This window comes from Dipteris shenzhenensis, chromosome 17, assembly GCF_047967505.1.
Source record: "Dipteris shenzhenensis isolate YYH24624 ecotype China chromosome 17, Dip_SZ_1.0, whole genome shotgun sequence".
NCBI lineage: Eukaryota > Viridiplantae > Streptophyta > Polypodiopsida > Gleicheniales > Dipteridaceae > Dipteris > Dipteris shenzhenensis.
The window spans coordinates 33,799,111-33,823,225 of NC_141612.1; the positions used below are offsets into that span (position 1 = coordinate 33,799,111).

Here is a 24,115-nt window from a genome sequence, read left to right on the forward strand (position 1 = left end):
GGTTCCTGTATTATTATTTTCATACCTAAAGAAAGAAAGTTGGTCCCAAACTCAAAAGGTGACGGTCCATTGCCTTGTCTTTTGGGTTGTATGGACTAAACTAAGGACACACACATGAGCATGCATGCACATGCACACTTTTTTTTTTTTTTGGTGAGAATGCACATGCACACACACCATGTACAGTATGATAATACACACATATGGGACACACACCCACACCGTGATAGCATGGTAACCATTTCACATACAACCTAATTTACATCCCATACTACTAGCTTCGTATTGATCAATGATTAAGAAGGCTTAGACTAGATCTTCTAAGCTACTTTTTAAAATTCAAGACACTCGACAATTTAGACCCACTCCCTAGCCCTTCTCCCCTCCCTCTCCCACCTTCACCTACCTCTTCCCATCCCTCTCCGACCTCCTTTGCCCCTCCGTCTCCCATCCCTCCATCCTTCACCTCCCAACCCCTCCATGTGCCCTTGCCCCACCCCATCCACGTCCCCTTCCCCCTTAACCTCCCAACCCCTTCCACCTTTGACCTCGCTCAATGGGCTAAACTTTGCTAGGTTAGGTTAGACTAATCTAGGTCAATCTAAAATATCCTAGAATAGGCTAGGTTTAAAAGGGTAGGTTAGACTAAACTACAATAGGTTATGTTCAATTAGGTTAGTTCTCTTTCAAGTAATGATGCCCTTTCATTATTGAAGGTCTACTTAGTTAAAGTGAATTTTCAAATGCAATGCGAATGGGTATTTGGTAGTGATTTTTATTTTAAAATATATATAATTTTGGCTTTGGTATCATGTTCATCGAAGTCGTAAATCGAAAGCTATAGATTTTACAAGAAAGTACACCCAAGAGGGCGCATAATGTCTATATGCTCAACACTCCATGTCTCCTTTTATTGATGATGCTTTATGTAAAACTCTTTAAAGGATTACATTCCATACTTTGTGCCCTAATCATAGAACCTAATCGTAGAACGAAATCATTATATTCGCAAGATCATCACATTTCGGAGCCATAATTTCAAATTTGATTTCTTGTACAAGTTAAACTTTAATATTAGTAGTGAAGTTTATATGGTCCAATTGAAATAAAAGTGTGCACAGAATTTGAATCTTCTAAAAACGTACCCCATTTTGCCAAAATGCGAAAGGAAATAAATGAAATAGTGGTATACTTTGTCAAAAGTTTCAAATTAATATACTACATATAAAAACTTTAGCCATCTTATATTAAATATGAGTATACCTTCTTTAAAAGCATTCACACCATCCTCATTCTTGTCTAAAAGCATCCATGGTTCATCCACACCAGAATCATTTTAAATGGCCTATATCCAAACTTGAAAATGAGCAGAGTCTCTTTTAACTAACTAGTGGGAATCTGTCAGATCCTGCTAGCATATGCCAGCAATAAAATCCTGACAATAGGAAATGCTTAACGCTCATTGATAGACCATCAAGCACATGTGAGGCATCTTGAGCCATCTCTTCCATCACATATGTCAGAAGATATCAGTGGGGTGATGTATTTGTCAGAGTCAGCTTGCACTAATATTATACAGGGATGGGCTATCGGTCCTTTTAGCAGCCATGCTGCATCAAGCTAAGAAAGGCCCATTCTTGTGACTCCTCATGTCAAGCTTTGTTTTAGTAGATTAACTGCTGTGCTTTTAAAATTAATAGAAAAGTCTTAAAAACAGTCTCCACTTCCTTCTAGCCAACATGACTTTTTCGTGTGCAATACTTAAATAAGTTCTTGAAATCTGCATTCCCATCGCAAGATCATAGTAGTGCAAATGCTTCATGCACGACAGTCCTTACCCCAAGACTAAAACGAACAAATTCTTCCCTTCTTTCAATGATCTGTTGAACAAGAGCTCACATTACTAAACAGAGGGGAAAAGAGTTAGTGAATTCTTTCCGTTTACACACATGACCTATTCAAACAACTTGGGAGGCATAATTGTCATCATTCAAAACGTTCTTGTGACTGTTGGCATTCCAAGACCACAGAGGACAAATTACATTAATCAATGGCTTGGCAAGCTCCACAGTAAGTGTCCAGCAAAGAATGCCTTCCACTTGTGACTCAACATGGCTGTGCTACCACTGAGTACCCCTCCTGGCGCTTTTGCACAGGTACATACATTGCCGCACTAGTTAAATATCACAATGCACTATCAATACAAAGTAGGACTAACCTTTTGAAACGCCTGGACTTGCAATGACTAATTCTGTAGTGTTACATGTATCGGAAGAATGCCCGAGCTTGTGCGTACTTGAATGCCAGTAACACAAGTTAAGCAATATGTTATACATAGAAAGCTGCAAACCAAACTGCAGCTCATCCCTCAAGAACCACAATTAGCTGCACATATGAATCCTCCCTGGAACAGCATCACATCCCAGGATTGAACCACACCCCTTCCAATGCCACATCACAAAGCTCATAATCCTCAGTACCTGTGGAAAAAATATCAACCACAAGATCAATTCATCAAGATTTCCAAACCACTGCCATTGTTACTACACCCCTCACTAAACACGATTGTCTGTAAATTTAAAAAACCCAGAGTCAGAAATTTGATAATGCACAAAAATTCAACCAGAGAGCTCACCTTTACAAACCACACCACCCTCAAGAACAATATGAAAATTTTGTTTCAAAGTACATTTAAATTCATTCTGAAGGATCAACAGAAAGATACACCAATAGAGTTCTTCAAGAAGATTCTATAATGAAAATCGTCAAAAGCATTGTATCCTTTAAAGCATACTCTTGAAGGCATTGATGCTTTGTAAAGAACATATGATACATCATACCTATAATGATTTAAAGATGTTCAACCAGGCAGAGAAACAAAGTCCGCACTCTAAAGTTTCCAGCTCGAGAGATTGATTATGTTTTGATGTGGTAGCCATGGAATATGAGTATAGATCCACATAATGGCAAGAATAAGGTGGAAAACGACTCTATTAGATCAGGTATCCCTCACATATATGTTACCTATAATGATTTAAAGATGTTCAACCAGGAAGAAGAACAAAGACCACGATCTGAAGTTTCCAGCTCAAGAAATTAATTATGTTTTGATGTGGTAGCCACGGTATATGAGTATAGATCCAATGTGAATTGGTGGACCACATAATGGCAAGAATAAGGTGGAAAACGGCTCTATAAGATCAGGTATCCCTCACATGAATGGTAATGCTCACAAGGAAGCAATGAATGGTTCACTCAAAAGGAAGCAATCATTTACAGACCTTTTCTCCAATAGCAAAGATGCCTACTCCTCGTTCAAGCATTTGCTTGGCTGTACTTTGCATTTTTGGAGCAGGCTTGAAAGTGTGAGAGTTGTTAAAGAGATAGTAAATGAGATTTTCATTTGTAACTAATTAGTTTGGATTACTCACATAGATTGTGGCCTCGTAATGCACCTGTAACCATGGTACCTTAGGTGCCACAAGGTACCTCAAAAGACTTGTTTGTCCAGTACTTTAGTGACTCCAGCAACTGGCAGAATTGAAGGATATATTACAAAGGTAGGTCGAGTCAGATTGGGGCTGTCCTTTTTTGATTCTCACACTAGAGAAGCCAAGGTATCATAAATATGCTAGTTCCATAACCCCTCATCGCTTAGTCTTATAATTGGTGGCTCATTCCTGCACTAGCTCTATGACTGAATTTACAAGAGGTTTGCCATTATCAGAGATATGAGTGAGGCCTTGGAAATCAGTGCGGAATACATCACTAGTTGTCATAGAACACAATGGAAGCAAAAAGGGTAACAGTGGCTTTGGATAAGCAACCCAGTTTGACTATGCCAATAAGAGAAAATTTGCATATTACCCTAAGGAATTTGAAATGACACATTCCTTTCCTTAAGCTTGATTCTAAAAGCAGTTAGCATACCATCTACTGTAAAAGTAATACGTTCAGTAATAAGAAAAAATGCATAAGCTGCAAACTTACCTAGTAAATCATCATATGTGTCTGAAAATGATGCCAAATCTGTCAGCAACGGTGGAGAAAACGGGCGTGCCAATTCTCCTCCAATGGCTTCTGATCTGGCTTCTGTATGTTGCATTTCAGGTCCTGATAGGGAAGTTCCCTTCCTCGCAAGACCATTGTATCTAAGACTTTTGCTGGCTGGTTTGGAAACCCTATTCTGCTTCTGTGCCATCTCCTCTGACTGAAAATGGCGCTGGCCTTCCCCCTCTCTCGAAATATCCATCAAAGGTTTACCATCATATCGGTGATACTCTTGAGAGGACCTTAAAAAGTGTTTGTTTGGGCTGCTATTTGATGCAGTTGATTCTAGTTCCTTCTTGGAAAACAAGCTTGCCGAAGTGATAGGAGTGAAAAAATGTTCATTATCATGTGCAGACCTTTCGGGTATAGGCTCCTCCACTGGAATGTTGGTTGTGGACAAAGCAGCATCATGAACTGCTTGTCTTAATGATGCAAAATTATCTTCCTTATTACCTGCAAAGAAGCAGCCTCTTCAGGAGCTCTAAACTTCAACAACCTGCTTAAATCAGAAAACCAGCAAAACAATTTAGAGCACTGAGACAATTAGACACAAAAACATTTTAGATTCAGACATTCCAGAACCTTCACTGTCAGCTTTAATCATGTTTTGAATGGAAATGTGTTCAGCCAAGTTGTCTGCTTCTTGTGGAGTCTCTAGTGATCTCATGCGAGGTACAGAAGCACGAGGCCTTTGTGAATGTGAAGATCTTCCCATAGCAACTGGAGACAAAGAGAAGAGCTGAGGTAATTTCAATGCGGGACTAGGTGGTACTAGCTCCAGATGCGATGAAGTACTTTTAAGTGAGACCTCTCCCATTTGCCCAGAAGAGGCTTCCTGCCATCAATCATAATTTTCTTTAGCCTTATTGTACAGCAACAGGGAGCCTCATGCAACACCCAGTTCTTTGAAGAAAGGATGGCTACTGGTTTTCTTGTTGGTTTTACATCTGAATAGCATAGGCAGGAAGAGGAAGGAAAAGGATTTTTATTTTATTTTTTGTTTTTGTTTCTTTTTTTTGGGGGGGAGGGGGGTGTTATATAAATACCCTTAAAGGTACCAGTCTGTCTGAAATTGGTGATGAAGTCGAAGCAGGAACCAACAAAGGGGTTGTCCTGCTAACTTGCTCTCGAAGAGTGGCAATGGATGATTCCATTCCGGGCATGGACTCCTTCATTTGCCCAATGAGCACCTGCAGGAATTTCGCGCATTCGGTTTGTAAGAACAAAGAAAGGGGACGATATGAAATTAAGAAGCACTTTCCAGCATCTACAGTCACAGCAAGATTCTTAGAGATGATGATACACAAAACCAACAAAGATTATCTCTTCCAAGGTCCCTTTCGTTCATCTACAACAACTGACAGCAGCAAAAGAATTCACCTGTATGTTTGCTAAATGTTGTTTATGTTCAGCAAGAGTGGCGCGCAACGCTTGTGCATGGCCACTATCCCCATGAACAGATGTATCTTTTATCAATTCGGGACCTGCTCCATCACTCGATCTGGCCTACAGTATCAAAGCAACAAACATCAGTTTCATGTACCTGGATCAAATCATGCATTATCCCAGAACTAGTAGCCAAGAGGTTTTTCTTCAAAGAAAAGACTACAATTCAAAATCAGAATAAGAAAAAGGCAAGCAAAACTTGGCAATTTTCCTTCAGTTTGGAATCTTGTAACTAACTTGCCGGCCATGTGCTTCCCATAACTCAATTTACAACAAAGATCCACGTCAATTATGATATAAGTTTTAGGATGTGCATCAATTATCAGCCTGCTCAAAAATGCAGCACAATCGCACAAAAAAATTGTGAGATGACCTTTACTGGGTAAGCCTAGTGGTAAGAGTATATCATGCTTCAAAATCAAATGTCAGCACCGAGAATACCGACCAATGGGATATTTATGCTCTGTATATCCATGTACAAGTCATCTTGGTGGCTTGAAATTCCACCTCATGCCCGTAGAGAAGCAAACAAACCACTAATCACAAAGGGGATGCATTATTCAAAATGAATTTCTGTCAAGATGTCTCTGTAGTGGAGCTGTCTGCTTTGTAATGTGTGAGGGCAATTTCGTGAAAAATCATGGTACAGAAAGGCCATTGTACATCCAGGTCAATCTTGATCCCCTCTGCCTCTCCAACAAAGACTGCACCTACTTCATTCGACAAGATGACCATCTCTAAAATACCTCCTCTTATTCTTAAATCAATTAAATTCTATCATCATTGTGTTCAGCTGCGACCCCATGGGCTTCCTAAGCAACCAGTTTTCTTAGGGTTCATCTTTCACACACCCAGGAGGACGTCAATTGCAATTTCAAGTCTCCAATCACATTGAGCCAGGCAATTGCAAGGGATACCTAGAGAGAATCAGTGACCATCTCTGCCAGTTAAGTCTGGCCATGGCAGCATTTCACCTTTACATGTCCAGGTTACTGTTTACCACAAGATCAGGAGCAGCAACAACTTTTGTGAACTGCCTCAAAGACGTATTCCCGATGCATTGTCCACATAAATCAGCACAGTAAGACAATCCTTATCTTTAAAATGTATTGCCATACATTTCCATTGTATATTGTTCAATTACAATGGGTCACCTCGTACAGGCTACAACACCAGTAATTTTACCAGCTTCAAGCAAACGACACAATAGACAATACAGGAACCTAACCCTAGACCAAGAGCGCTACATATTTCCCAAAAACTCAAGATCAGCATGCCCCCATTCAAGAGGATAGTGTTAAGATGGCAACCTCCTCTTCTTCCAGCCACTAGGAAAGGGACTCTTGAAGCAAAAACAGTCCTAGCTGGAGCTTCCACTGACAAAGACCAACTAGCTTCAACAGGCATCACTTCCTTCCAGTCTCAACATATACTCTCTCAGACAATCAGATAGAGCTAATAACACACATATGCTATTCCGTCCATGTCTGCATGTGTGCATCTTGAGCATATGTACGTACAACTACCATCCTGTGTATGTAGTAGCCACAATAGTCACTTTGCTTACCTAGGTTTATATGCTGATGGTCAGAAGTTTATCTAGCTTTTGCATTGAAATGCATCATGTTACCATTTTTATTTTCAGTCAATATGCCATATACTTTTTGGCCACCTTGTGAGATCTGAACAGGTTAGTAAATTTGATTTCTCTCTCTTCACCTTCTGACCATGAAATGTGCCTTTTTACTACAGGAATAAGTGTAAATGTCAAGTCTGATAAGCTATAGATCTAGAAAATCATGATTGGACAGGTTAATAAACTTGATTTCTCCCTCTCTTTACCTTTTGGCCTTGAAATGTCTCTTTTTACTACAGGAAATGAGTGTAAATGTCATATGTGCTAAGCTTTGTATCTAGAAAATCAATATTTTTTACTCGAAAATGCATTGTCTTTTAAGGTCCCATGTCTTGCCTTTTGAAGATCCCCTACATACTTTTATACGATCATGTCCCAAATGCTAGACATGCTCTAAGATGCTACAGTGACAAATTAAAAAAAGGCAAGGACTAATACCAGCCGTAGAGCTTGTTTATGTATGCGCTGTAGAGAATGTGTCCACCGCCTCAAAATTTCGGCCACATCTAAAGGAGAAGATCCCTTGGAAGCTCTTTCCTCACTTCTGGAACGAATTTCTTCAGTGGCTTCAAATGAACTAGCAGCCACATCAGACCTTTCTTTGAAAATATCATGTACATGGCCATTGCTGTATTCTGAATTCACTTCATCAGTCCTAAGATTATCCTCTGCCACAAATGATGATGTTTCGTTTGAAGGAGCATTAGAGTTCCGCTCAATTGCTGCTCGCAGAGCAGGACCAGAGACACGATACCTGCAGCAATGGGAAGACGATTTTTTAGCACATGTCAACTGACTCTTTCAGCTCCTAAAGGCTTCACCCTCGCCCTTACAATTCAAGCACCTTCAGTTTTTTGCTACTATTAACTCAAACTACAAGATTCAGGAAAAAAACATATATACAAAATGACCACAAACTACACTCATGCTTGGAATCATCCATGCCTGCTTAACAAAATAGCAGAAGAGACAAGAAAGGCTTTGCCTTTCCCCATTTTTGCTCTAGAAAAAGCAAGCAACAACAAAGTAAACGGTCATTCCCATAAGGCCATGTTCCATACGTGCAATTAATGATGTATGAATTTACAACCCAGTATACACAGATGCACTTTTCTAAACAAATATCAGGATCGTGGTGGTGCAAATGTCAAACCTGTGTTCACGGTGAGCTATAAGATCCTCGATTGGGCCCGATGCCAATTTCTCATGCTGAGCTGCAAACAAAAAACAAATGTGTACACTATTTAGACAGCAGTGCAAAACCAACCTTTGGCTGGCAAGTGTCAACTATTGAGACACAGAGAAAGACCTTAGGAGAGCCAGGAAACGCCACGAAATATTCCAGCCGAATTGCTTTGTTACGAACCAAATGGTTAAAGCATTTACAATAGACAATTCCTACCAGTCTGAATCAATTCTATTCTTTATTTCTTAACTCAAAAAGTCTTCTAAATAGCTTAGCTTCCAGCTATATCTTGAAGATATATAGTGTGTATATCTCAAATTGACTGCTAAGGCCACATCGAACACTGAAACTTCCTCACTCCCATCCCTCACTGTCCCCGCCCACCCCCTTTTCCCCCCAAAATTAAAACACCAAAATCAAGTTCGCAATACAGTCCTAGACAATTTGGCCTATAAATTTCATACCTGTATGAGATATAAGTGATTCCCAAAGATGGGAAGCTCTGCTTATGGACACGGACTTCTGATCCTCAGAAAAACCATTCTGTCCGTCTCTAACACAACTCTCTTTAAGAGTTCTGAGGTCCTGAAGCTTCTCCAACTCTTGGTGTAAGTAGGCCTAGTCGAAAAGCCCCCAAAGAGAAAATAGTGCTTAGAAAATCAACATCAAAGCCTCACAGCAACCAGTAAACAGAGGTCCAGCTAGAAGAATAGCTGGAGATAGGTGAATCCGTTACTACAGTACCTCTTCTGCACAAAGTGCTCTATACTCTGCAGTCATATCATGAGCAAGGCTTGACCATAACGCCTGCCTACGAACTGCTGCTGCTGCACCATCAAGAAAGCGTCTACGTTCGATTGCAATCCTAGCCTGCTAAATCCCAAGGCAAAAACCACCCACCAAAAAAGTAAACAAACAACAAAATAAGAGCAATATTTTCAAGGTAAAGCACTCGCAAGTACAATCAAAATCACAGTTGCAACAAAATTGCTATACATTCACAGTAGCACCAAGGAGCAAAACATAGACCACATTTCTTGTAAAGTAAAGGCATTTGGTGAAACAAATTCAGCGAATTCCACAAACCATACTATCTCAATCAAAAGCAATCATCTTAAATTGTATCAAACGCTTCATATCCTGCCTTGAAAACCCATCATGACCTTACCAATAGAAAAGATAACCACCAAAGGAAAGAAATACATATCCTTGAACCTTAATTCCTTCATTTTCTTTACCTCTACTTTTGTAATGCCAAGATAAAGTAAACATCACAGGCATCATTGTGCCTAGCATAGTCACTCTGAAACCATTTCAGAGCTTCATAAATATTTCACAATGAAACGTCTATTTTGTGTGTGTGCGCACGCACGCCATAGGCCAATTTTCTACATGCATATTATATGAAATATGTAGTGTAGGAGACCTATCAGATATCTAATAGAAAAAAATTCTACATACGTGTTATAAAAATACATTATATATGAAACATCTCAACATGTAACATATATATCATATTTTAGGCTCTTTTTTAAATTTAAAAAAAAATTATCTGCATTTCAGATGTTTCATTGAAATGTTTTAAAGCCTAATGTTTCAAAGTTTCAGGTCTCCTGAAACAGATTCCCACGTAACCATGGCCATACCCCTAAGTACCTCTAGGAGGACCTGCTCCTTCATCATCTCATAAAAAGTAAAGCACCATTCAGACATTAGAACCTAAAAGAGACATTCTCTTGGCTAGGAGGGCTCAAGAGACCAAGTAGCAAGCTACGAACAATGTGACCTTGCAGGAATAGAAGTCCAGGCATAGCTCTTCATATTCCCAACAAAGATATCAATGGTCCTTAGCCATGAGCCTTGATACACAGCAAATAAATTGAAGAAAACACAGTCATCGAGGCAATTTTAATACCCAAGATTGGAATAGAGGCCTCACCAACTGGGCAAGATGCTCAAAAATTTGACCATGTAGCAAGCAAAAAAATCCTTGGTTGCGATTGGAGTAGTTCTTGGAACATAAGTATGAGGCACTTAGATTTCAGAGTTGAGATTCAACTGAACTGGATGGGAGAGCATAACCGGATCTTTGGGATGCAAAGCTTAAAAAGCAAATTTTGGAGTTTTTTATCACATCAAAGGCAGAATTCCGTGTACCAGACATTCTGTGTTGGGATTATCATGGTCACCTCCCCACCTATGATCCCCCAAATGAGAAGATGGGGGAGGTGTACCAGCAGCATCTGTTGCGAGAGAGATGCCAGGTGGGCAAAGAGAGAGAAGCTGCCACTAGGGAAGACCTGACAAGGGTAGAAGTGCAGCAACATTGGCAGCATTCCGGTTGCCATGTGAGCAGCCAATATCTCCGCAGGGAAGGGGTGCCTAGGAGCAGCACACGGCCAAGAAAAGGGCAGAGGTGCAGGCAGCAGAAGGGCAGCACAAGTACACCGCACTGCCAGGGCTTCTGTATAGGATCTGCAGACAGTGACAGCAAAGAACTGCCACAGTGCAGCAGCAGGTTGGGGCAGTTCAGCAGGTCAGAATTGTACCAGACCAGGTCAGGCCAAACAGGAGACTGCCACATGGCAGTCTGGGTTGGGGGTCAGCTGCAGACCTGGTTGGGCTCTTCTCGGGGCATCCAGCCCCTATATAAAAAGCCCCAGCCTTGGGCTCTTTCACTCATTCATTGTGCCTCACAACAGGCTGTTTGTAGAGCAGCAGGGAGGCCAGGAGTCGCCCTTTGGTCGCTCAGTTCTAGGCTGCAGTTCCAGAAAAGGTACACTGCAGAGTTGGGTTTTGAAGCCTCAGATTTGGGCTGCAGTTCCAGAAGCAGGGAGGTCCAGAGATCAGGGAGCCTTGTGCCTCACCATTGGCTGCACACGGAAGCAGTGAGGAGGTCAAGGATCAGGGTGCAAGCAGTACCTCACCTTTGGCAGTCCACCAGAGCAGGAAGGAGATCTGTTTGAAGGGCATCTACCTAGCCCACTAACGCTCTTGGAGAGCACGCAGGCTGACATTGATTTGAAGGTTCCAGAAGAAAGCAGGAGAACAGGTTTTTGGTGCCAGAGGTCCGCATCTAGGCAGTACCTTAGCTGCTAGATGGTGGCACACTGTGCACACCTTTGTACAAGGTTTTGTCCATCTTTGAAGCAATATGTATTTACTGTTTGTGCATGGTTCATTAAGTGTCTGCTTCTATCTATATTCACTTGTACACAATAAGGAAAAGGACTGAGCTTTGACTTAGCACTATGTGAATTCTAAGCAACGTTTTAAACAATCTTCCAATCAGGGAGTATTGGTTACAGCAAGCAACCTTTATCTCTGTTTTCTAAGATCCCTGAGGAAGACTCGCAAATGCATGAAGCCTGAGGAAAGCTCACAAGTGCGTGAAGCTCGAAGGTGAGAACCTTTGGAAAGAGATTCTGCCTTGTAGAAATCATCTCCTGCGTCTGAAGGACAGGTACCCTTACGAGAAGAGGGTGATCAAGCTTCAGACAGGTGTACCTTCGATTATAGGTTCTAAAACATACTTACTCATCCTAAGCCTTCCACATTCTCCTCACTTTCGCATGTTCTAGATTATTGAGTCTAAAAGCCATTACAAAAGTGCCAAAAAATACTAGATAATTGCCATTCTTGTCCCTATTCTTGCGTGTGAATTTCGCCTCTTCCAACCTATGACACGTGTACCAATTTTTGACTTGTTCAAAGTGCTAAAATATGCCAAGAAAAAACCTCCATCCCCCCCCCAAAAAAAACACATGTTCCCACATTGCATAGGCTAGTTAGGACCAGTTAGTACACTTAGAGGACATTTAGCCATAAGTTGGTTGGGCCATATATTGGCCACTCTTGTACTTTCTTCATTTATATACCTAGATGAATCCAGGAACATTCCCAAACTCATCCTCTAAAAACACAACATAGTGCAGTTTCAATCTCATGATAGTCACTCACAAGGTTGAAAACCATAAACTCTATCATGCATAGCAGGGACTAGCTACTATGACATCCCCACTGACGTCATCAGCGCCCAACAGTGGGTGTAGACCATAGTATAAAAATATGCTCTCACACATACAAATCCACACACCCACACATACTTGAGCATCCATTTATACAAAGTCTTCGTACTGAGTTTCTGTCGGCACTCCGGAGGTGAAGGGCAGACTCAGCCATGATGAAGGCTAGCACTAAAGGAGAAGGCTAATCAAAAGGTAGTCCAAAATCTCTTCATTCAAGCTACAACTGCTTGTGAAGTCTAAACATTTTCATTTTAGTCTCTCCCCAACGAGGATCTAAATCTAAATCTAGCTGATAGGGCAACGCACCATTTAAGATAGAAAGAATTATCACGATACCAGCAGGCCGCAACTTGGACGAAAACTTCACAAGGTGAAATTTGCATGTCCGCTAATACGGCAGAAGCATATACCTAGATGAATCCAGGAACATTCCCAAACTCATCCTCTAAAAACACAACATAGTGCAGTTTCAATCTCATGATAGTCACTCACAAGGTTGAAAACCATAAACTCTATCATGCATAGCAGGGACCAATTGCAAGTACACTCTTTGAGCTTCCTCACTCCATTGCATTCCACTCCTCCACTCAACAGTGGTACCAAAACAGGTTCATGCTTGCCTGCCCGCCAACTCCCTAGTGTGCGCATCTGCAGCTTCCTGACCACCTTCAGCAGCTTCCACCAGTTCAGCTCAGCTCCCTGCAGCTCACCTGCGACCAGCAGACTCCATTTGTGCTCCAGCTTCAGGATTCGTTGCAGCCACCACTCAAGATCTGCTGTCCATCGCCATCCATATCCTTGCTGCAGGGCTGTGAAAGCCACTACCAGACCAGCACCGCCCTTCATGCCACTACCAGACCAGCACCGCCCTTCATCGTCAGTCTTCGAGCAGTGCAACCAACTGATTTGATGCAGCGACCAATTGATTCTTCAGCACCGCCATTCAGCTCCAACTACTAAACGTCTCCGTTTCAGACTTGCTTCAGTTGACCTATCCGTACTGGTCGCCATCCATACATTTGCTGGTCATCCATACAAGCGTTGTCAGGAACCTATGTCCATACAAATTACAATCTGTACGACTACGGGATCCGTACAGCGCACGCGAACGCTCGAAAACTGTACATACACCAGTCTATTGATGTCCGTAGAATCCATACGGTTTCAGACAATCTGACCATACTGTAAAGATTTCCTCTATATGCGTGCGCGCACGTGTGTGTGTGTGTTTTGGGGGGGGGGGGGGGGGGGGGTAGGTAGGAAGGATCATAAACAGAATACAGTATTCCACAACAGTCACCACCATTACACCCAACGTATCAGCCATTCCCATTCACAAAACATCCAACAATGAGAGGAAGAAATGGTCTCCCTCTAGCCCACATGAACTACACCGTTTGCAAGGGGGGGAAAAGGTTTACTGGGAAAGGCAAAATGCCCAAAATTAATATAAACATGCCTATATAGCTTGTTGTGCAAAACTGTAAGTCCCAAATTTTGCTGCCAAAATGGCATGAAGATCACCTTTGTGACAGTGAGCAATGCAGCTGCATGAGTATTCTGAGCAACAACTTCAGTGAGCGATGCTGGTAAGGGATTTGTTGACACGTCTACAGGAAAACTACGTTTATGAACTTCCCGCAAAGCATGTGCAGATAGCTGCCACAACAGCTCCACAAATCTGTCCATCCAATAACAGCACACATCAGACAAAACTTTGTTGTGTTCAAGAAGATTTAATATGCAGACTAAACAAATGACAGTGTATAAGCAGAATAAAGAGAAAACACTCTAAAAAAATCCTGCCACAACAGCTCCACAAATCTGTCCATCCAATAACAGCACACATCAGATAAAAATTTGTTGTGTTCAAGAAGATTTAATATGCAGACTAAACAAATGACAGTGTATAAGCAGAATAAAGAGAAAACACTCTGAAAAAATCCTGCCACAACTTGCAAATCATCAATGTTTAAAGATCCCTTTATGACAGCCACCCATAACCAATAACAAAAAATAATTAAAAACCTCTTACATTAGGCACCACAAACACATAAAAGCAACTTTTTTTAAGAAAGCATTCCAAACCTTCTTTTTATGACACAAAACTGGAGGCACCAACAAAACCAAACCAACTGCCTCCCCGTGCACAAACTAGAGAGAAATTGCTGGCCAAACTTACCTTCGCGCAAGGTCACATCTCAAACTTGGCCACATGCTACCTTCCCATGCAATTCGCCATCGTAGGTCAAGCCACTTAGCATGAGACCCATTCTAGACCACAGCAGACTTCTTCTCCTGACAACATGACCACATCGATTTCCAATAAATGATGACACTCTCTACGGTACCCCCTACGTCCCATTTCTAAAGACACCATCATAATACTTTTGCTGCCTTTTGCACGGTCAATTGCTATTTGGCACAATTCTTAACTTCCCTAATGCACAATCCTCAAGAGTGTAATACTCATGCTCACCTCCAAGATCAACAAGATTGACATGCCTCTTCACGCCTCTTCTTCCTTCATGGAGAAGGTTTTGTGGAGCTAGGTGGGAAGAGACCACTTGACATTTCCCTACTTTATAAGGTGCCCCTTAAGCTCAGCTAGGGCAGCTTGTCTACAATTAGGGTGAATAACAATTTTGGCCTGCCACTATTGCAATACCACATCATCACGGGATCTAGAAATCTGTAAGTACAGCAATTTGTGATGTTTGTCTTTGTGTGTGCTTCTAGCATATCATCCTTATGGGACAGCTGAAATGCGTTTCAGCAGGCCGAAACGGCCCAACCCCTCCCCTATTTCATCAGTTTTGATTTTGCCTCCACTTGCAAACTTGCACTCCCTCCACCCCTTCAGCCTCACACTCTTGATTTTTTAAAGGGTTTTCCAGCCCTCCTGAGCCCCATTCACTCCCTGGGAATCCTTTCTCTATTGTAGGCTGCTTCAGCCCTCCTTAATCATCCCCTCCTTCATAGCTCAGCCTCGACTCCTTCAGCCCTCTCTTTCAGCCCTCCTTCAGCCGCCTCCTCTTTCAGCCTTCTATTCCATCCTCTTTGAGCCCCCTTTGTTCAAGTTTCAGCCCTCTATAAACTGCTCTGTGCTTTTATAACTTTAGATGGAGTCTCACAACTTTATTTTATAGAAACTGTTTCAAATTGCCCACACACATATATGCTGTAATTGCAGAGTCAACAGACAACTGTACAGAGATATAGACAATAGAGAGAGACAGACTCCAAGGCCAGGGCCGACAGAGAAATCAGCTTCTAGCCATCCCAACCCACAAGGAGGAAGCCTGCAACAATCACCACTTCCATCCAACATTAGTTGCAAGCACTAGTTATCTAGAAAGAGAGCAATATCAACATGAAAATGTGCTGCAAATGAGACAAACTTGAAATTACAGACTCCCCTCATGACTTGACTCCTTTAGAGATGGAGTCCTTGATGCATCTGCAGCCCCATTGGATGGGAAGAGTGAGATCATGGGGCTGGAGTAAGAAAAACTCAGAAAAAAATGCCTTGTAGGCTAGAGAGACAAAACCTGAAAGGGGTTATACTTTTAGAGAGAGTGTGTCATGGCTGCCCTCAAGCTGAGAGATGAAAACGGGATGCTGCTGCAGTTCCAGAGGTGCAGAGAGAGGCTGTTTTCTGCATGGAAAAGGGGCTAGAACAGTAGAGAGAGAGTATGTAGCTCTAGAGAGAGAGAGCCCCTGCAGAAGAGAGAGAAAGCCTAGCAAGAAAGAGAAGGATGTTGTAGCTGCTCACAGGCTAGGAGGAGAAGAGGGGATGTTGCTGAAGTGCTTAGAAGAGGCTGATGCCTGTAGGAGAGGGGCTCAAGCAGTAGAGAGAAAATGTGCTGCAGTAGAGAGATAATGTGATGCAGTAGAGAAAGAAGGTGCTGGAGAGGAGCTGGCTGAACCCCAAAGGGTGGAGGAGGGCTGCTGCGTGAAATGGACGTTGGATTTTGTGTGGGGTAGGCTCAGCCCACTCTCTGCCCAATTAAGAATGGGGGCTGGCCCCCCTTGGATTTTGGTGGGCTGCATGGGGGCTGCAGTGACAAGTGGTGCCATGGTTCATGCATGGCTCTCCACATGTCCCCACAGGCTGCCATGTGTCTCATGAGCTGCCATGTGGCTATGCCACATGTCAAGGCTGCCATGTCAGCATGCCACGTCACCCAAAAACCCTAAAAATACAAAGTGGTCAAAATTCAATTCTGATTTCACTGTCGAGTACTATCCAATGACATACTCTAGAGTCACAAATGAGCCATAACTGAGTTGTCGTCTTATCTTGTATCTCCATGTCTCTTTGACATGCTTCCAGGCTCACACCCAAAGCCTCGAGACATTCTCCTAAATTGTTGCTAGGTCGGTATACAATCTGTGCATTTGATTGGTCCCATAAATGGATACTCAGGTGGAGTGTGATTTCCAATGTCCCTCCTATAGGAGGTCATAACTATGTGGGACACTAATGCCCATAACCCCAACAAAGGGGGTCCACCTCCAAATGCTAGACCTTGCCCCCATGTACCTAGCTAAACAGAAGGAAAAGCATTTTTATTATTTTGCAAAACATATCAAATATAAATCTAAAAGAAAAATTACCAAGCAAGTGGATACGGTGTGAAGCCAGGTGACACCCTCTTTCCTCTTTCAAGCTTCCATGGCTTCAAGAAGCCATATCCCTAAGTCTCATCCTGAGGCAGACTTCACCCAAGCAGGTTTTTGGTAGAGTCAAGTTGATCTGCTGGGTTCCGACGACACCAAGAAAGGAGGCGCTCTCGCAAAGACAAGATTTGCATACAATCATTTGATGCTTCAAAGACTCATTGAAATGTGACCTGCACTTAAGCAAGTTGTGGCAAGCCTAGAGTGGGATGCATGGCCCACTTCTAGGCAAGCCCTTCGGATGTTGGTCTATGACTTGTGTATAGGCAGCAATGACTTTTGGGCGGATGCATTACACCTATGCTTTGGGTAAGTCAATTGTGTTGTTGCTGAAAAAGATTGATGGAGATAAGCCTTATATTGGCAAAGTATATGATCAAATGATAGAAAATATTAAGATGTTAGAGAAAGATCCCCAAAGGTTCAGAGAGTTGGAGAACTTGGCCATGAGCCGGTGGAACAAATACTACTCCCCCATTCATGCAGTCGTGTTGTACCCAGAGTTTCAACACAAGGGAAATGCACAACAGAGTGATAAAGAGGTGGTCCGTGGTTGGAACCTCACTCTTCAAAAGATGGTGCCAACTCCGAAAAGTGAAGGACTAGCTCGCCCATTATTGCAATAAGGAGAGCATATTTGGATGGCCAGATGCCCAACATGACAGTCATGACTCTTTGCCATACATCTGAATTTTACGAGCTTTGCAGGTATTGTGTTTGGTCTATTACATGGTGGGACACTGATGGAGCTGATTCCCTTGAGCTGCAATTGCTTGCCATTGGGATTCTTGGCCAGGGTTGTAGCTGAGGCCTCCTCTTGTGAGCGCATGTGGAGCAGCTTTGCCACCATCCATACAAAGAAGAGGAACCGTCTCAAAGCACAAAGGACGAACAATCTCATCTTTGTTAATGCAAAATTGACTTTGCTTAGCAAGAAGAGACAGGAGTATACGCATGACAAGTTTATTGGTTTACATAAGCCTGATGACACCCTTACTGATGAGGAGGAGGAGGAGGAGGCAGCGGAGGATGAGGAGGAGAGGAGAGGAGGAGGGGAAGGAGGAGGTTAGATTTTGATCATATCATCATTGATGTAGCAAACGGCCTTAAGGCTTATAGACTAGGCTTTTTTGATTTTGCACTTTCGACATATATGAAGTTTGAAACTTTGAGCCATATATTGGCATTTACTAACTTGTCAATCCTAACTATTTAGCCTTTCTCATTGATTCACATTTGTCATTTAACTTCTAAGGTCTAAGACTCTAAGTTCTATACTATCTTCAAAGTTGTAATTTTGTAGATTGTGGTATGTGTTATGCACTATGTTTTAAGTTACAAGTAGGCTATAAGCTTTAGCATTCTAAATCTGTGCGCGCTCAACTCAAAACCCCCTTTTCTACCCCCCCCCCCTCTTATTGACGTGGCGTCTCCCCGTTTCAGCCCTCCCAGAAACCCCGAAACATTTCTTTTCCATTTCCATTTCCATTTCCCGTTTACCCGTTTCTATATCCCTTAACTATCGTTGTGCAGCCATCCCCCACCTGCTATACGAAGGCAGGTGCTCCCCCGCCCACCAAAAAGCCACACATCCCTGGTGTCCCTTCCCTTTCTCCAATTTTGTATGTGCCTTGCTCGCCAAAGAGCAATGGATTTGTAGGTTATGCACACTGAGGGAGGCCAAAACAAAAGAGCGTTTCTTGAATGCTTGCCCACCCTTCTATGAGAATCGGGGACGATACCACTGCCTCTTTCAGGAGGGAACACGGCAAGGTTCACTCTCATGGTTGATCCACCTCCATGACCAAGTTTGCTTTGGGCTCTATCTAATGAAGATGAGATGGCACAAAGAGACACTATTGAGCGCGACACTACCAAGCTAGACACGGAGACCACACGACACAGAGAGTGACCAGAGCACGCACGGTCGAGGTCGAATCTATCTCAGCTCTCCTCAAAGGGGACTGCCGTCTAATCTAAGTGGCCGTGCCTTGAATAATGTGCCAAGTTATTCTTGAAGACATTCTTAACAGTGAAGATATGTTTCTCTTTAATAAGCCATGCAACTAATCCCTAAGTTAGTAAAGATGATTTGAATGCCAAAGGAGTTGAGCTAAACCACATTAAGCTTCAACAATACCAAAGACAATGTCTAGAGCTCTCAACACTTTGGTTACATGAAACAAACTAGACATAGCTTAACCATATAATCTCTTGCGAGCTGCACCACTCATCATGGAGTACTCATCCTATATGAAAATGAAAATGAAAATCAAGAAAAGAAGGCAATATATATCTAGATGAAACCAGGAACAAGAAACCAGGAACAAGCCCAAACTCATCCTCTAAAAACACAACATAGTGCAGTTTCAATCTCATGATAGTCAATCGTACCATTGAAAACCATAAACCCCATCACGCATAGCAGGGACTAGCTACTATGACATCCCCACTGACGTCATCAGCGCCCTTCAATGGGTGTAGACCATAGTATAACCTATGGTCTCACACATACTAATCCACACACCCACACATACTTGAGCATCCATTTATACAAAGTCTTCATAATGAGTTTCTGTTGACACTCCAGAGGTGAAGAGCAGACTCAGCCATGATGAAGGCTAGCACTAAAGCAGAAGGTTAATCAAAAAGCAGTCCAAAATCTCTTCACATTTCACACTACTTATTTTCTTAGGTCCAAAAATTTTCAGTGAATCCTTCCCCATGTAGCTGCCAATTTGCTTGGTATTAAGTTCAAAAGGATTGTAAGATGCTGTAAGTTATGCATGTCAAACTTTCTTCTAATGTGCCCATAGTTGCTGCAATAGAGCAGCGCCTGAATTTTGTGCTCTGCCATCATTCTTGAGCATAGCTTGCACATCCTCTCGTCTCAGTTGGTGTATCAGTCATTCACCTCTATCTCATCAAAATTAACTCTTACCCTGTATATCATCTGTCTTTTGAGCATTGGTATACCTCTTGAAGCTAGTCTTATCTCCCATAAATAAGCATGGTATCAAAGGCCTTTCTATAGATGGCCATTTTTCTTTTCATCCATCATGAAAGAACTGTTGCACTCTCCTTGATTACCAATAGGCATGTGTACCCACACCAGCTATGATAGGATGATGCATCAAGCTCTATGCCCTGCACAAGTAGCAGGAGACATGCATCCCCACCCACTTTTAGCAGCTAACCACGAAGGCAAGCAAATTAGGTGCACCATCCTGCCACCCTCATACCCAGTGGTCACTTGATACACTTAGGACTTCTAGTGCTACCAACACCAAATGTCCTAACTAGGCACTACCAGCCCCTAGGGCAATGTACCTAGCCTATGTCTACGACATGAGTCAACCAGCAAATATGAAGGCCATTGGTTTTTTGTTTATTTCCAATAAATTCTGCAGCTACAGGATTAAATCCTGAGAAATCAATGTTTTACGTTGCCTGCCTTGCTCATCTTAATCCTTCATCTACAATCACTTCCAAAGTGGCTTGACTTATTAAAGTGACAACCGTCATCTTTTTTTTGGCCAACTTCGAATCTTTTAATGCTAGAGCAACTTTGCTATGAAGGCTTGGATGATGTTCCTAATGAAGCAAGGGGCATCAATCGATCCAAGGTTCAAGTAAAGCTCTTCATAGAATAGGGGTGTTACTTCGGCCAATAAAGAAACTAAGCCCAGCAGCATAAAATTTGATCTCAACCACTTTGGATTAAAAATAACTTGACTTTTCCTCAATGTTACAATATTTCAAGAAGGTGGAATATCCAACTAAATGTGGCTGATCATTCCTCCATGCAAAGTTTGAAAAAGAGTTGATATAATTCTGAGTATGTTAGCATTTAGCATAATAGTGCTAGACTTATTAATGTTTTAGTCTCACAAACCCATCTCCTGCAAACGTTGATTGTGAGGTATACACGCCAATAAGTGGAAGACTCAAGGACGAGCAGTCCCCCCCAATGAAGAGAGTTCAGGTTCCAAAAAGCAATCATAAAACTGCTGAGGTGTAGAGTTATGATTGGCAGATTATCGCTCACTTCCTAGATCTTTTTCTGCCCCCATTGCACATCTATTGGCCACTTTCGGTTTGCTCACTAACAGGATTTCCAGCGACCCTGAAATTAATTGTATGAACTTTACACCCATGCAGATTCCTCGCGTGATTGTAAATCCTTGATGGACTTCATATTTTGCAACATGGCAATCCACAAAGTTGCGAGTTCACCAATAGGGTCCTCTAACCCTAAAGGTTTTGACTGGAAAGGTGGAAAAAGCTTAGCCAAGAGTACACATATGTGCAAATGTCCCAGGAAATCCCTTTACTGCTCCTTTGGTGTAAGGTAAGCTCGTACTTTCCTGTCTCATAGACCCATGAACTTTTGCAGGCACTTATCAAATAAATATTTCATTTTTGTGCACACAACAAAACAACAAAATGACACAGCTTGGGATCAGTAAAACCAAGAGATGGCAGAAACCTCTGTCCACAGCATGTTGCAAGCGATGACACGCGAGAGTTGCTTCGAGGTAATGCCCCTTGAGCCTCTAGTTCATTGATCAGATTTTGCACAATCTGTAAATCACATATAACCGGCAACAGCATCAGCAGCAATGGGAAGGGCGACATGATAAGAGGCAAATTTGTGTGGAGACCAAATCTCGACCCAGCCTCGTAATCAGCTCGAAAGTGAACTTCTTTCATGTGCTTTCTACTGAGCAGAAGAGGGAGCTTCTCACCTTTCTGAAATCTCTAGATTGGGCTGCATCAAAAATAGGCCAAACGCCAGCGAAATCCTGCATTTGAAAAGAATGGAATACAGTGTCAGAGAAACCACCCCTTGACAAGGCATAAGACGGCCATGGATTGTACATTCCACAATCCTCACGCGGCACTTTTCAATTACGAATAGAGAACTTGAAAAATGACAATTTTTTCACGGTGGAATCGGTTCAAGAACAGGGTGAGGAGGTCTCGAACAACGCAAAAAAAATGCTAATTCCCGTTTGATGGAAGGATAGAACAGCAGACTTGCCTTTGCAGACTGCGCAGGACCACGTAGAGCGCACAGAAGAAAGTGAAGAAGAGCTTCACCCATCCGTGGATTTGAGTGCCGAAACAACCCTGATCTAGGCATTCCACCTTGCCCTAGGACGGACGCATCGAGTCCAAGCAGGAGACAATTTGTGTACAAGGCTGCCTCCATTTCCAACTCTCTTTCCCTTTCTTTATCCTTCTCCTTGTCCTTATCTTTATCTTTTTCCCTTTCTCTGTCCTTGTCCTTGGGGGCGGATATAGTCGAATCCATGGCAAGACTCGAGCAGAACGAGAAGACCAAAAAAGCGTTCAACAGACAGGCTCGCAGAAAGCAAAGACCCACTAAAGGCATTCACCTGGGCAGCTGAAGGGCAGCGGGCGGGGGCATGGCGGTGCCGTTCAGCCGGTGGATCCGAGGGAGGAAAGCCGGAGAAGGCGAGGGAGGGAACAGGGGTGGAAGGGGGGGGGCTGCATTGACCGGAAGGAGGAGGAACTGCGATGGAATTCGTTCTCCGGAGCCGAACTGGTGAAGCAAAAATGTGCAGGCAGCTACTGCTGCTCCGCTGCTGTCAAGGAACGCCTGGAATTCTGAGGAGGGATTCAAGCATCCGTGATGATGACGACGACGACGACGACGACGATGATGATGATGATGAAGAAGAAGAAGAAGAAGAAGAAATCAAGAAGAGTGCGTGAAGGAGAGGAGGAATTGGAGAATGAGATCGAAGCAGAATTCTGAGGAAGAATTCTCCGAGGAAGCCTAAATTCAAAGCTTCTTGAAGCCCTTCGTCCCGGAATCTCGAAGCCCAAGACTCAGAGCTGGGACTCTGATGAAGCCTGATGCAAAGCTTCTTCTCTGGATGATGGAAGCACGATGCAAAGCTTCTTCTCTCGATGATGAAGCCTAATTCAAAGCTGTCGAAACTGATCTTCGAAGGACCCAATGTTCAAAGCTTAGTGACGGATGTGAAGACTGATGCAAAGAGTGGTTGCTGATGAAGCCTGATGCAAAGCTACTTTGCTGATTCAAAGCCTGATTCAAAGCTACTTGTGTGATGAAGATTTGGGAGCAATGGCTATGGCGGAGGTAAATAGGCTCCCCAGATGTGGCCAAAACCGGCCATTGGGAAGCCTAAGATGATGAAAATTTGGGTGTTTCCCTGTTGAGTTTCGAATATTTGGCTTCCTTCCTCTGTCATCAGTAGGAGCCCCCCCAGATTATGACTCCTTGCCCTCCCTCCCTTGCTCTCCCTTAATACTTTGCCTTTTCCATTCAAAACATTCACACTTCGTCTTTTGGGTTCTTTTCTCCCTTACCCACCCGTGGAACCTCTTCCTTCTTTCCAACGTTTCCCTCACCTTCCCCTTTTCCATACGACATTTTACTTTTTCCGCCCCACTTTGTGCGCATGCTCATGCGCGCTTCAATGGCCTGCACGCAGCATAAGAGATTGAGTCTCGCTATTTTCCTGCTTTGCACCATCACTTAAATCGATTCTCCATCATAGACCGGATTCTTTAGCACATCTCACGCTCAAGCACATCTATCTTGCCAGGCAATTTGCTTTGAAAGAAGGGTCTTCAACTTCCATCGTAGCCCATGCCAGAGTTAAATTTGAAAATGCTACTCGCAAAATACTTTACATCATTAGCACAACTCTTGCCTTATAGGCATGAACATCACAAGTACCAAGTAGTAGAATCATCGGTCACATACCGGCATGGACACTTGTTAGTTACTAGAATCGATCTTGTATTGATCGCTAGCTCTAAGTGTTATTGTAACCATGGACAGCACGTGGTTTCCAAGTCAAGTAATCCAAGCGAGTAATGATCTAGGGAGTAATCGTCCTAGGTCAAGGAAGATTTGGAGTATCCACTAAAGTAGGCAGCTTCGCCGCTCTCATATGTGATCATGGGGCAATGTGCAAGAGAGGATGCAATAACGTGTCACAAACTGCAGTTATGGGATCAAGTCTAAGTTGAAAGCCATATCACATCTCTCTGCCATAATCCTTATATCATATGAGAGTTCTTTAG

The 24,115-nt window shown here is 42.7% G+C and overlaps 1 protein-coding gene across 1 annotated transcript; it reads right to left on the reverse strand.

The window, feature by feature from the left end:
- Window positions 1-2,157: 2,157 nt before the first annotated feature.
- On the reverse strand, window positions 2,158-22,564 carry AUG6 (HAUS augmin-like complex subunit). Its single transcript, XM_087388107.1, has 13 exons — window positions 22,074-22,564; window positions 21,778-21,834; window positions 21,519-21,613; window positions 13,871-14,027; window positions 9,063-9,188; window positions 8,783-8,936; window positions 8,286-8,346; window positions 7,571-7,886; window positions 5,431-5,556; window positions 5,097-5,240; window positions 4,633-4,885; window positions 3,991-4,503; window positions 2,158-2,480 (listed from the first exon to the last, which is right to left on the reverse strand). The coding sequence occupies exons 1-13, from the start codon at window positions 22,425-22,427 to the stop codon at window positions 2,416-2,418; spliced, it is 2,421 nt and encodes an 806-aa protein (XP_087244233.1). The 5' UTR covers window positions 22,428-22,564; the 3' UTR covers window positions 2,158-2,415.
- Window positions 22,565-24,115: the final 1,551 nt, after the last annotated feature.